Raw genomic sequence first — 14,611 nt, 5'->3', positions numbered from 1 at the left:
AATTTAAGTTGCTGATCCTCTCCACTGTTGATCCCCTGTTGGCTCATGGACATCCAGTTTCCCCCTCCTGAAGTTAATAATCAGTCTCCCTCCTATATACTGATTTGTCACCACCTTTGGTTTGGTCACGACAGTGGTGTTATCAGCAAACTTGTGTATGGCGTTAGAGCTGTGCTTAGCCACACAGTCATAAGCGTAAAGTGATACCTATATCTAAACAAAATGGTTTTGAAAATGGCCATTAATCTTCCAGCTACTATCTTTTGGGGAGATATTTCATTGTTTTCATTGCTCTTGAATAAAACAGTACTTATAGCTTTCACTTGCAAATAGATCTAAATTTAGAGAAGATAGCCTTGCTGTATAAATGCTACATAATTGCTTATTTATTTTAATAACAGTTGCTATAACTGTATTTCTCTACTACAGAAATTTGTCTTTATTCATGATGGTCATTGTAACATGAAAGCTGAGATTGTTAAGGTGGCAGGCAATGTATTAAAGGCAATGATATTCTCCTTTGATGTAGATAATGAACTTGTTGACTTTTGATACTTTTAAATGAGTACTAGACAACAGGGTGACCCGTTGGAGCACCCTTTGAGAGAAGGATAGTGCAGTCTGATGTGACCAGAATGAACATTAAATTTTCCTGAATGCTATTGCTATCTCTGATTTGGAAATTAAAGAAGAAAAACTCAGCTTATTAAAGAAGGAAGACGCATAGCAAGACAAATATGTGACCAGAATGAACATTAAATATCCATGAAGTAAATTTGAAGGAATCGGGCTTGCTGGGTCGGGTCTGGAATTAAATGTCCGATGTAATGATGGATTTGGCCTTGAATAATCACAGAAGAATTCCATCCATTGTTAGTTGGAATGACTTCTTTGGCACCAAAGGATATCATTTGGAAGAGCAATTGTATTGTCTGATGTTCTTCCTGAACTCATTTGCAATAGGTTCATCATTGCTGTACAAATTGAGGAGTTCATTAGGTAGAGGCTGCAAATTGTCTATCCTGACCTTTCCCTTCATACAGCAGAAATGTGCGGTTTCTCCAGTGAATAGGAAGGCACGGCAGTGAGGGCATACTCTGGTCATCGAACCAACGTCAGCAGAAATGTGACAGCATGCGAGTCGTGCATTTTGCCTTGCTCTTTCTCTGTCGAGGTATTGTCATCGAAAGCAGCCATTGTCGCCTTCAGCAATTCTCGCAATAATTACTCTGTGCCGCATATTCTCGAGTTGATCTTTCCTTTTCTCCTCTGTCTCTTCCGCTCTCCTCCTCCTCTGCCTGTTTTTGTCATTCCGGAGACACGCAGCGCTTTCATCCTTCGTCTCTTCATCTCTTCTGCCATTTGTTCTTTCTCTCTGATCCTGGAGTCGTGCGGCCCTGGCCTGATCGAATTCTTGTTTTGTCCTCCGTCTGTGCCTATTGTTGTCATTTTGGAGACATGCATGCCTGTCCTCCTCTTGTCTCGTCTTCTCTCGTCTTTTTTGTCCTGACTCTTTGATCCTGGAATTGTGTGGCTCAGGCCTCATCCGATTGTTGTTCTCTCCCTCTCCTTGCCGTTTCCCGACGTCGTTTGGCATGATCTCTTGACCATAATGTCCCCCTTTTCTTTCCATGCGGCATAATTAGACTTTCCATATATTTTTACCCTAATGCTTGATAGAAGATAGGAAGCAGTAACACCAAAATCTCTAAGCTGCTGAGGCTGGCCGTGCGCATGCGTCGGGCTGTGGCATTGTCTCCATGAAGGGTGGAGCCGGCTCTGTGAGCATCATGCGGCACTGCTGAGGCTGGCCGTGCGCATGCGTTGATGTATGGCATTGTGGTCTCCATGAAAGGTGGAGCCGGCTCTGTGAGCCATCGTGAGGCGCTGCTGAGGCTGGCCATGCACATGCGTCGGGCTGTGGCGTTGTGGTCTCCATGATGGCCGATCGGGTCTCGGGTGAAAGGCAGCCTGTTTATTTTTGGCGAATGAGCAATTTTATATGAATATATAACCCTGAACTTTGCCTGCATTCTGTAAGTTAGCGCATTTTAATTTGATTTAGCCAAAATAAGTGCTGCTGTAATGCACCGTTTGCGCCAATTGGAGGTCACAAACAGACAGAGCATGAGAGTTTTAGTAGTATATAGATTTTACGATCTGCTTGTTTAAATTTAATATTGATTATGGTATTACTTTTTAGGTTGATATTTATTCCTTATCATTGTGGCTTGTGTGGATTTTCAGGCACATTTTTAAAAGCATTTGATTAACATAGTTCCGAAACTTATTAACAGCAGGAATCATCTATTTGAGTGGGTTGCAGTGGGTCATTTGCTGAGTACATTTGAAGGAGGATTTAAAGGTGAGATTTTGGATATTAATTTATGAAGTTACAAGAGGAAAATAGCATTGAGCCAAAGGATGAGATGCAATCTTAATGAAAAAACTGGCACAAGGAGCCAAGCAGCCTTCTGCTCCCTGCTGCCATAAGAAAAAGCTTGCCTGGTGTGGAACTTTAGTTGAAAACTTGCTAAGGAATAAGCTTTCCATCCAAAATAATAGGCTTTGAATTGACTTTATTACTTACATCCTTTACATATATACATGAGGAGTAAAAATCTTTACATTACATCTCTGTCTAAATGTGCAATTATAGTAATTTATAATAAATATTATGTACAACAGGATATACAGTTGCGTCACCTTGAATTAAGCAGTCTGATGGCATGGTGGAAGAAGTTGTCCTGGAGCCTATTGGTCCTGGCTTTTCTGATGCAATACCGTTTCCCGGATGGTAGCAGCTGGAACAGTTGGTGGTTGGGGTGACTTGGGTCTCCAATGATCCTTCGACCCCTTTTTACACACCTGTCTTTTTAAATATCCTGAATAGTGGGAAGTTCACATCTACAGATGCGTTGGGCTGTCTGCACCACCCTCTGCAGCATTGAGGGAAGTACAGTTCCCATACCAGGCGGTGATGCATCCGGTCAGGATGCTCTCAATCATGCCCCTATAGAAAGTTCTTAGAATTTGGGGGCTCATACCAAACTTCTTCAACTGTCTGAGGTGAAAGAGGTGCCGTTGTGCCTTTTTCACCACACAGCCGGTATGTACAGACCACATAAGATCCTTGGTGATGCTTATAGAAACACTGAAAAACTTAAAGCTGTTCACCCTCTCAACACCAGATCCATTGACGTCAGCAGGGGTTAGCCTGTCTCCATTCCTCCTGTAGTTTACAACCAGCTCCTTAGTTTTTGCAACATTGAGGGAAAGGTTGTTTCCTTGACACCACTGTGTCAGGGTGATGGGCCAGAATGTGATACCGTGATGAAACAAGTAAAAAGTAGCTTTGTCAATGGGTACAGCTGTACTCTCAGGTTTGCCATTCTTCAAAACTGTAAAGACTTTTGAGTGCTTCTAAATATTGTCAAAAGCTTTTGTAAACCAAAAGCAAAGTAAACAAATAAATTAACAAAATAATTTAACAGAAGTTAAATTATTATTAATTAAAACATTTAAAATGTGAATATTAATATGAATATGTGAATTTTCTTTCTTGCCATGATTCATCTGATAAAATAAATGGGCTTTATGTTTCTGATCAACTTAACTGTGAAAGCTTTAAATCATTCAATATTTCAAATTCACTGAAATTCAGAAGTAAAGATCAAAGTCATTACATTATTCAAAAAATTTTAAAAATAAACTAAATCATTTACTAAAGTGTAATTAATTCAAAAGCATATGTAAATTGTCACTCACTCACTCACCCCTTAGCAATTCTAGCTCTCCATTCAAATGAATAGAGACACTATTGTGAGAAACAGCAAAGCAATTTGAAACTTCTGCACTTGCTTGGAAATTCTAAGCTTAGTGATAGTTCTTTCCAAAATTTCTCCTGTGAAGTAGAAATTTGCCTGTGATGTTTATTTATTTATACATCTTTCCTGACTGAAGCAATATTGTGGAACTTTGCCTACCCCTGTGTCACATATTAAGAATTGGCATTTTAGAGTATACAAGGCTGTATTGATTTAAAAATGCTTCAATTTTGACATTAATGTTTATTTTGTCTTATTTGTTTAGTCCAAAGAAAATCGTTTACAAGATTTGTTGGAAGCTAAAGCACTGGCCCTAGCACAGGCTGATCGCTTGATTGCCCAGTATCGTTGTCAAAGAGCCCATGCAGAAGCAGAGGTATGTTGACAGATATATATGGTATAGCCTGATCGTAGTTACATCCAGTTATTGTTTCTGGTCTGTACATTGCAATTCAAATAATGAAATTGGTACAAAAAATGACTTCGTCAGGGATAAGCTAACTATGTTGTGAGTTTCATTCACAAATAGATTTTTAAAATTCAGCAGAACAGGATACTATTTTTATGGTTTTTGCAGTGCAAATCCATGAATAGTATAAGAGATGGTTTCTAAATCTACATACACTCAGAACCTGCTTAACGCTGAGGATGTGTTCCTCGGACGTGGAGCGCTATGTAAATCAGTGTTATGTGGGGTCATTATAACATTTCATAAATGGACGTGTGTGCCTGATTTTTAAAAAAATCAAACCCGAGATATATGACATTATTTTATGTAAACACAGTTTGTGGAGTAACAAAACATGCAAATAGGTCTAATATGCACATCAGTGGGGCAGCAACAGTAGCAGCGGAGAGAATCGGGTGGTGGTTGCATCTTAGGGACCAGGCTGTGGGTCCTCCTCTAACTTTGGCTTCTTCTTCAAGTAGGCGCAGAGATTTGACGGCCTTTTTTAAGGTACCTCTCATGAAGCAGTTCTCGGTAGCAGGAAATCATGTCAAGAACACCTCTTTGCCTTTTTGCTTCACTCCCATTCAGGGTCATTATTGATGAACTGCTCCATGATTTGTGTGATTGTGGTGAAGGTAGTGCTGAGGAATTTTGTGGTGAGCTTTCTTGCTGGTGTTGGTAACTTTGAGGTTGTTTTTGCAGTAGCCTTTATTTTGTCTGCATTTTTATACTTTTTCTGATCGTCGAGGTAGCCAATTTCAAAGAGGTGCTAACATAAACCTGACGCTCACCATTTACAAAACTAATGCTTTTCCTTGACATCTTAAATGTAATTCCCTCAATGGGTGAAAAATATGGATTAAATTGGCAAGGGAGCAAAAATGTTTACACTCGTTGGGGAGGCAGAGAACTACTAATACGTGATTGGCTGTGAGTAGCTCAGAGTGTATGTAAAGCGCTCTCATTGGCTGATTGAATGTTTACTGCATTGGTGGCCGCTGTTGAAAAGTTTTAAGTGATGTTTAGAATGAATTTTTGTTGTTTAAAAAAAATGTAAAAAAGAATTTGTAATGCTCTAGTTAAGACTTTCACTGCTATGCTGTAGGTATTTCATTTGAGCAGTTCTGTAAGGGCAGTCTGTTCTGCTTTCAGCCTGTTTGGGTTTAAGCTAAGAAAAGGGCCTTTGTTGTTCAGGATGGTGGAATTGGGAGAAGGTTCTGAAGAATGCTGGGCAGAGAGGTTTTTGTCACAGACACTGGTGTGGATCGAGGTCTTTTAGGCAGGAGCTGGGAGAAGACAGGAGGGAAGATGGCTGAAGATGCCATCCCTGTTGCACAAGGTGCTTTGTGCAGATTTCAAGGAGGAAGGAACAATAATCCTACCTGTGGGGGGAGGCCCGTTTGTTTGAGATGGATTTCAAATGACATTTCAAAAGTTGTGTGTGCTTTCACGCAGACCAAGGGTCCAGCATGTGAACTAAAGACAACTCCAGGATGAGCTCCAATTTACATGTATTTTTGACTAATTATGATAGCCCTTTTGTATTTTCTCTCTCTTTTCTTTAATAACTGGTTAAATTAACAGTCATAAATATACTTTCATCCCAACCTCATAGATTTGGCAGGATCCAAGTCATATCTACTCTAGACGTATGGGGTCTGAGAAAGTCTGGTGGCTGTTGGCAAGAGGCTAACGAGCCACATCTCTAGAGACGCCTAGTAAAAAGGGGTTGCATTTTGGGGACTATTGACCCAGATTGAATTTGTTGAATACTGTGTGATTGTTCTAAGAATTAATTGTGGTTTTGTATTTAAGCCTGTGTTAAACTATTGTTGGGGGAAGTGGTTAAGGTACATGTTTATGGATGCCGCAGGGATTAAGCCTTGATGTGATTCAAAGAGACTACCCATAACTAAGGATTGTGTTCTGAGCAGCATGAATATCTGCAGCCCAGATAAATTGTTGATTAGGGTTTTAAGTACCATTAAATTATTAGAGAAAGTTGCGATCGTGGAACGGCAGTTTGAGCGAACAGTGGGCAAAGATGTTGTTTTAGTTCGTCTAGCGATGACATGACGGGAGTGGATCGCCCTGGTAGCATTGGGGTCCCAGGAGAGGTGAGGCCATGGGCCGTCCATACTTTCACAGAAGAGATGAGTATAGGTGTGGGTGTGGAATTGGAAATCAAGTTTCCGGTAGCTGAGGGCAGAGACTTTAAAAAGAAAAGGTTGCTCTCGTTTCTGTGGAGTGAGGGGAAGGAGTTCTCTGATGTAAAAGGTGTAATTTAGTCCTTCAGAGGTTGATTTAAATTCTGAGCTCGTTTTGGTTATTACGTCAATGGTTGATTAATGCAGGAGTATATCTGTGGAGAGCCAAAGTTATTGAAGGCTGGGAGTACTCTCTGGGGTCAAGCCCACACCCGATGGGGAAGAAGAATATGAGGCTTGGGCTGAGCAGACATTTCAGTTACTGGATGAATGGCAGTGCTCAGATAATATGAAAAAACACAAACTGGTAGCGTAAAGGGGCCGGTGGCTGATATAGTGAGGTTCCTCAAGGCAGAAAATCCTTTAGCTGTGTCAGCTAATTATTTGCAAACTCATGAAGATTGGAAGTGCAGCCGATCTTGGGATAAAGTTTAGGGACACATTTCAGGAGGAAGAAGAGAAGTTGTTTGGCTACATTTTCAGGTTGGAGAAACTGCTGCTTTGTTTGTGCCACAAAGGGGGCATTGAATTGTCTGAGAGAAATTGCTTGAGGATGGAGCGAGTTGTGAAGGGCGTGTTGTCACATGACACATGCTCTACGTATTTGAATGACCCACAAAATGTGCCCTCCTCCATCTTTTACCGAATTACTCAGAATTAGAGAGGAGGAAAACACGATGGAGGAACAGAAGGCCCCTGTCAGCAGGGAGAAGTCCTCAATAGTAGCCTCTGTTACTAAAGCGACCCCTGATGCCACTCAAGTGGGGGTTTTGCAGGATGTCATGAAAGATCTAAGGGCTGAGGTATTTCGAATAAAATCAGTTGTTGCTGCCACCAAGCATGACAAGGCCAATCGAGGGCTGCTACTGAGCGGGGTCCCTTGACCAGGGAAGTGACTGGTATTTTCTGTTTCATTTCACGTGGGAGTGAGCAGAGGAGCAGGCGTCAGAGTATACGGAGACCGAGTAGGAAGGCTTTGGCTCAAGGGGGGTTTCGGCAAGGTAGGTTGCCTATGTAGAATACAGACAGGAAGAATGTGTGTGAGGCCGGTGTTCTGTGCTCAGTGTCAGATGTGGGAAGTCCCAGCCTCCTGGATGGCCACATTTGCGTCAGCTCCTTAGGGACCATATTAGGGAACTGGAATTGCAGCTCGATAACCGTCGCCTGGTCAGGGAAAGTGAGGAGGTGATAGATAGGAGCTATAAGCAGGTAGTCACACTGGGGCCTCGGGAAACAGATAAGTGGGTAACAGTCAGGGGAGGGAAGGGCAGGAGTCAGAGGCTAGAGAGCACCCTTGTGGCTGTACCCCTTGACAATAAGTACTCTTGCTTGAGTACTGTTGGGGGGGGATGGTCTTCCTCGGGGAAGCAACAGTGGCCCCGCCTCTGACACAGAGTCTGGCCCTGTGGCTCAGAAGGGTAGGGAAAGGAAGAGGATGGCAGCAGTGATAGGGGACTCCATAGTTAGGGGGTCAGACAGGCAATTCTGTGGACGCAGGAAAGAAACACAGATGGTAGTTTGCCTCTCAGGTGCCAGAGTCCGGGATGTTTCTGATTGCGTCCTCAATATCCTGAAGTGGGAAGGAGAACAGCCAGAGATCGTAGTACATATTGGTACCAATGAGATAGGCAGGAAAAGGGAGGAGGGTCCTGAAAGCAGACTACAGGGAGTTAGGAAGGAAGTTGAGAAGCAGGACCACAAAGATAGTCATCTTGGGATTACTGCCTGTGCCACATGACAATGAGTATAGGAATAGAGTGAGGTGGAGGATAAATATGTGGCTGAGGGATTGGAGCAGGGGGCAGGGATTCAGATTTCTGGATCCTTGGGACCTCTTTTGGGGCAGGAGTGACCTGTACAAAAAGGATGGGTTGCACTTGAATCCCAGGGGGACCAATATCCTGGCAGGGAGGTTTGCTAAGGCTATTGGGGAGAGTTTAAACTATGATTGCTGGGGGCTAGGAACCAAACTGAAGAGATGGAGGAAGAGGCGGTTGGCTCACAAATAGAGAATGCTTGGATTCAGTGCGAGAGGGAGGATAGGCAGGTGATAGAGAAGGGGCGCGCTCAGACCGATGGCTTGAGATGTGTCTATTTTAATGCAAGGAGTATTGTGAACACAGCGGATGAGCTTAGAGTGTGGATCAGTACTTGGAGCTATGATGTTGTGGCCATCACAGAGACTTGGATGGCTCAGGACCAGGAATGGTTACTTCGAGTACCAGGCTTTAGATATTTCAGAAAGGATAGGGAGAGAAGCAAAAGAGGTGGGAGCGTGGCATTGTTGATCAGAGATAGTGTCACGACTAAGAAGAGGAAGCAGCGGAGGGACTGTATACGGAGTCTCTGTAGGTGGAACAGGAAGGGGTCAATAACTCTGCTGGATATTTTTTTTACAGACCACCCAATCATAACAGGGACATCGAGGAGCAGATAGGGAGACAGATTCTGGAAAGGTGTAATAATAACAGGGTTGTCGTGGTGGGAGATTTTAATTTCCCAAATATCGATTGGCATCTCCCTAGAGCGAGGGGTTTAGATGGGGTGGAGTTTGTTAGGTGTGTTCAGGAAGGTTTCCTGACACAGTATGTAGATAAGCCTTCAAGAGGAGAGGCTGTACTTGATCTGGTATTGGGAAATGAACCTGGTCAGGTGTCAGTTCTCTCACTGGGAGAGCATTTTGGAGATAGTGATCACAATTCTATCTCCTCTACCATAGCATTGGAGAGGGACAGGAACAGACAAGTTAGGAAAGCATTTATTTGGAGTAAGGGGAAATATGAAGCTATCAGGCAAGAACTTGGAAGCATAAATTGGGAACAGATGTTCTCAGGGAAATGTATAGAAGAAATGTGGCAAATGTTCAGGGGATATTTGCGTGGAGTTCTGCATAGGTACGTTCCAATGAGACGGAAAGGATGGTAGGGTGCAGGAACTGTGGTGCACAAAGGCCGTTGAAAATCTGGTCGAAGAAAAGAAGAGCTTACGAAAGGTTCAAAAAACTAGGTAATGATAGAGATCTGGAAGATTATGGTACTGATTGTGGATGATCAGCCATGATCTCAGTGAATGGCGGTGCTGGCTCAAAGGGCCGAATGGCCTACTCCTGCACCTATCGTATATTGTCTATTATAAGGCTAGCAGGAAGGAGCTTAAGAAAGAAATTAGGAGAGCCAGAAGGGGCCATGAGAAGGCCTTGGTGGACAGGATTAAGGAATGCCCCAAGGCATTCTACAAGTTATGTGAAGAGCAAGAGGATAAGACATGAGAGAATAGGACCAATCAAGTGTGACAGTGGAAAAGTGTGTATGGAACTGGAAGAGATAGCAGAGGTACTTAATGTGTACTTTGCTTCAGTATTCACTACGGAAAAGGATCTTGGCGATTGTAGGGATGACTTACTGTGGACTGAAACGCTTGAGCATGTAGATATTAAGAAAGAGGATATACTGGGGCTTTTAGAAAGCATCAAGTTGGATAAGTCACCGGGACTGGATGAGATGTACCCCAGCCTACTGTGGGAGGCGAGGGAGGAGATTCTGAGACTCTGGCAATGATCTTTGCATCATCAATGGGGACGGGAAAGGTTCTGGAGGATTGGAGGGTTGCGGATGTTGTTCATTATTCAAGAAAGGGAGTAGAGATAGCCCAGGAAATTATAGACCAGTGAGTCTTACTTCATTGGTTGGTAAATTGATGGAGAAGATCCTGGGAAGCAGGATTTATGAACATTTGGAGAGACATAATATGATTAGGAATAGTCAGTATGGCTTTGTGAAAGGCAGGTTGTGCCTTACCAGCCAGATTGAATTTTTTGAGGATGTGACTAAACACATTGATGAAGGAAGAGCAGTAGATGTAGTGTATATGGATTTCAGCAAGGCATTTGACAAGGTTCCCTATGCAAGGCTTATTGAGAAAGTAAGGAGGCATGGGATCCAAGGGGACATTGCTTTATGGGTCCAGAAATGGCTTGTACACAGAAGCAAAGGTGGTTGTAGACAGGTCATATTCTGCATGGAGGTCGGTGACCAGTGGTGTGCCTCAAGGATTTGTTCTGGGACCCCTGCTCTTCGTGATTTTTATACATGACCTGGATCACAAACTGGAGGGACGGGTTAGTAAATTTGCTGATGACACAAAGGTTGGAGGTGTTGTAGGTAGTGTGGAGGGCTGTCAGAGGTTACAGTGAGACATTGATAGGATGCAAAACTGGGCTGAGAAGTGGCAGTTGGAGTTCAGCCCAGATAAGTGCGAGGTGGTTAATTTTGGTAGGTCAAATATGATGACAGAATATAGTATTAATGGTAAGACTTTTGACTGTGGAAGATCAGAGGGATCTTGGGGTCCGAGTCCATTGGATGCTCAAAGCTGCTGCGCAGGTTGACTCTGTGGTTAAGATAGCATACAGTGCATTGGCTTTCATCAATCATGGGATTGATTTTATGGGTAATGTTGCAGCTATATAGGACCCTGGTCAGACCCCACTTGAAGTACGGTGCTCAGTTCTGTTCGTCTCTCTATAGGAAGGATGTGGAAACCATAGAAAGGGTGCAGAGGAGATTTACAAGGGTGTTGCCTGGATTGGGGAGCATGCCTTTTGAGAATAGGTTGAGTGAACTCAGCCTTTTTTCTTTGGAGTGACAGAGAACAAGAGGTGACCTGATAGAGGTGTATAAGATGACAAGAGGCATTGATCGTGTAGATAGTCAGAGGCTTTTTCCCAGGGCTGAAATGGCTAGCATGAGAGGGCATAGTTTTAAGGTGCTTGGAAGTAGGTACAGAGGAGATATCAGGGGTAAGTTTTTTTACACAGAGAGTGGTGAGTGCGTGGAATGGGCTGCCAGCGACGGTGGTGGAGGCGGATATGATAGGGTCTTATAAGAGACTCCTGGATAAGTACATAGAGCTCAGAAAAATAGAGGGCTATGGTAACCCTAGGTAATTTCTAAGGTAAGGACATGTTCGGCACAGCTTTGTGGGCCAAAGGGCCTGTATTGTGCTGTAGGTTTTCTATGTTTCTATGTCTCTAAAACTACAGAATGAGATCAGGTCCTTCAGCCCTCAGTGCCAATCCAAATTAATCCTATCTGCCTGCACATGGTCAATAAGTAATAGCTTATATTTAAAATTTGAATATATACGTATGTAGTTATAAATATTGTGTATATAGATATAAAATAAATGTGTACTTCAGATATAAATAAAGTCAAGAAGAAAAGTGCTGTAGCCTTGACTGTCAAGAGAAATTATAACAGTTAATTCTAAGGAACTGGTTTGTAATGCTATCAGATTTAATCAGGTTTAATACCACCTGCATATTGTGAAATTTGTTGTTTTGCGGCAGCAGTACATTGAAATATGTAATAATAAAAACTATAAATTACAATAAGAAGTATTAAAAATAAAGTAGTGAAATAGAGATTGAAGGATTTCATATAATAAGAAGGTGAAGAATTTCATAAATGATGACCGATTACAAGGTGTAAGCGCGAGAGTTTCTCTAGATGCTGGAAATCCAAAGCAAGACACATGAGATGCTGGAGGAACACAGCAGGTCAGGCACCATTCATGGAAATGAACAAATATTTGACATTTCAGGCTGAGGCCTTTCTTTAGACCCTCCTTCAGATTACAAGGTGTTACTGTTTGGAATTACCTAGGTGTAATTTTGTGTAATTTCCTGGAAGTTAATATGCAAGTATGCAAAGCAACTTGGAAGGGAAAAACTGTCTGTAATTTAAGAGGGCCTGATAAAGATGGGATATTGAGAGCAAATCTTCACAAGGCAGGGAATGCAGCAAATGTTCACCAGATTGATTTTATAACAAACTTGCTGTGTGGAGCGATACAGATTGTGCGCATGCGCTGGTCGTGCATGCACCCTGTTACAGTTGCTCTGTAGTTTCTTACTTTTAAACTTTTTAACTTAGTTATTTGTTGCATTTTTTTCTCACGGTAACACGTTGAAGCTGCACCCTCTCTAACATGCTGGTGGAGAGAGTTTTACTTGTTTTTTTAGCGCTGGAAATAGTTACATTCGGACACGTCTCGTTAGCGTGGCAGCAAGATGGCCGCATTGTTTATTCCAGGGACCAACTGATTGCGCTCATGCCCGCCGGTTTAGCAAACAAAGCAGCAGACATCCCGGCTGAAATGTGGAGAAAAACACACAGAGGATGCAGAGGGGGATCAAAAAGGCGAGGGAAGAGGACCGGGTCGAGACAACAGAGCCTTATGGAGAAAGAGAAGTTAGAAACCATGTCTCCCCTCTCTCATCATGGGAAATGTAAGATCGCTGGGGAATAAAATGGACAAACTGATGGCGCTTGTCAGGAGTCAGAGAACATTTCGGGAGAGCAGTGTCGTGCTTTACTGAGACGTGGCTGCACGAGGACATACCCGATCAAAGCGTTTCCATAGAGGGCTTCCAGACCGTTCGAGCTGACCGGAGTTGCACTGAGAGCGGTAAGCGTAAAGGAGGGGGGCTTGCAGTTCTGGAAAACAACAGATGGTGCAATCCTGGGCATATTACGATCAAGGAACGTGTTTGTAGCCCGGATATCGAACTTTTTGCTGTTGGACTCCGGCCATATTATTTGCCAAGGGAAATCTCGCATGCAATTGTGGTTGTTGTGTACATCCCTCCCTCTGCCAACCCGACGTCGGCGTGTAACATCATTTACACCGTCATAGCTAGATTACAAACCCAGCACCCGAGTGCCCTCATTACCATCTCGGGTGACTTCAACCAGGTTACCATGGCTAGAACACTGCCCAACTTCATGCAGTATGTGAGCTGTACAACCAGAGGGGAGAGGACTCTGGATTTGATGTATGCTAACGTTAAGGGTGCATGCAGCTCCTCTCTCCTCCCCCCACTGGGAAAGTCAGATCACAACCTGGTGCATCTAAAACCCTGCTATGTGCCTCTGGTGAAGAGTAAACCTGCAACCTCAAGGACAGTGAGAAAATAGTCGGAGGAGGCTTATGAGGCGCTCCAGGGTTGTTTTGAGGTGACAGACTGGCAGGCACTCTGTGAGCCACATGGAGAGGATATTGATGGGCTCACAGAGTGCATCACTGATTACAATAACTTCTGTGTGGACTGCAATGTTCCGACAAGAACTGTCCTTTGTTATTCAAATAACAAGACATGGGTGACAAAGGACATTAAGGACATCCTGAATGCTAAAAAGGGGGCGTTTAGAGATAGAAATAGGGAGATGCTGAGGGCAATACAGAGGGACCTGAAAGCCAGGATCAGGGAGGCTAAGGACAGGTACAGGAGGAAGCTTGAGTGGAAACTTCAGCAGAACATGAGAGAGGTCTGGAGGGGGATGAGGACCATCACTGGGTTCCAGCAAACTAGCAACAGAGGAGCTGAAGGCAGTGTGGACAGGACCAACGAACTTAACCTGTTCTTTAACAGATTTGATATTGTGGCCCCTGCCCATCCCCCACATGAGCCATCTGTTGTCGGCCCCCAACCAACACATATTCCACTCTCCCCTCCTACACCCCCTCACAGTCCCCCACCCTACTCTCATGACTATACCCCTTCCCCACACGAAACCACCATGGTGGGCTTCACAGCTGAACAGGTGAGAAGACAGCTGAAACACCTCAACCCAAGCAAGGCTGCAGGACCGGATGGTGTCAGTACCAGAGTGCTCAAAGCCTGTGCCCCTCAGCTATGTGGAGTACTTCGCCATGTATTCAACCTGAGCCTGAGGCTCCGGAGGGTTCCTGTACTGTGGAAGATGTCCTGCCTCATCCCTGTGCTAAAGACGCCGCGCCCCAGCGACCTTAATGACTACAGACCGGTGGCATTGACCTCCCACATCATGAAGACCCTGGAGAGACTTGTTCTGGAGCTGCTCCGGCCTATGGTCAGGCCACACTTAGATCCCCTCCAGTTCGCCTACCAGCCCCGACTAGGAGTTGAGGATGCCATCGTCTACCTGCGGAACCGTGTCTACGCCCACCTGGACAAGCCAGCGAGCACTGTGAGGGTCATGTTTTCTGACTTCTCCAGTGCGTTCAACACCATCCGCCCTGCTCTGCTGGGGGAGAAGCTGACAGCGATGCAGGTGGATGCTTCCCTGGTGTCATGGATTCTTGAT

At 43.9% G+C, this 14,611-nt stretch overlaps 1 protein-coding gene across 4 annotated transcripts in view; it reads left to right on the top strand.

Moving 5' to 3' along the window:
• cip2a (cellular inhibitor of PP2A) overlaps positions 1–14,611 on the top strand; it is a 120,312-nt gene that overhangs the window by 86,229 nt on the left and 19,472 nt on the right. For all 4 annotated transcript variants that reach the window (XM_063050602.1, XM_063050604.1, XM_063050601.1 and 1 more), the window contains one exon: positions 4,093–4,203. In XM_063050602.1, the coding sequence (XP_062906672.1) occupies positions 4,093–4,203 (111 nt within the window). The remainder of the gene's footprint in view (positions 1–4,092; positions 4,204–14,611) is intronic.

This window comes from Mobula hypostoma, chromosome 6 (assembly GCF_963921235.1).
Source record: "Mobula hypostoma chromosome 6, sMobHyp1.1, whole genome shotgun sequence".
Lineage (NCBI taxonomy): Eukaryota > Metazoa > Chordata > Chondrichthyes > Myliobatiformes > Myliobatidae > Mobula > Mobula hypostoma.
This window is presented reverse-complemented; position numbering and strand designations above follow the sequence as displayed.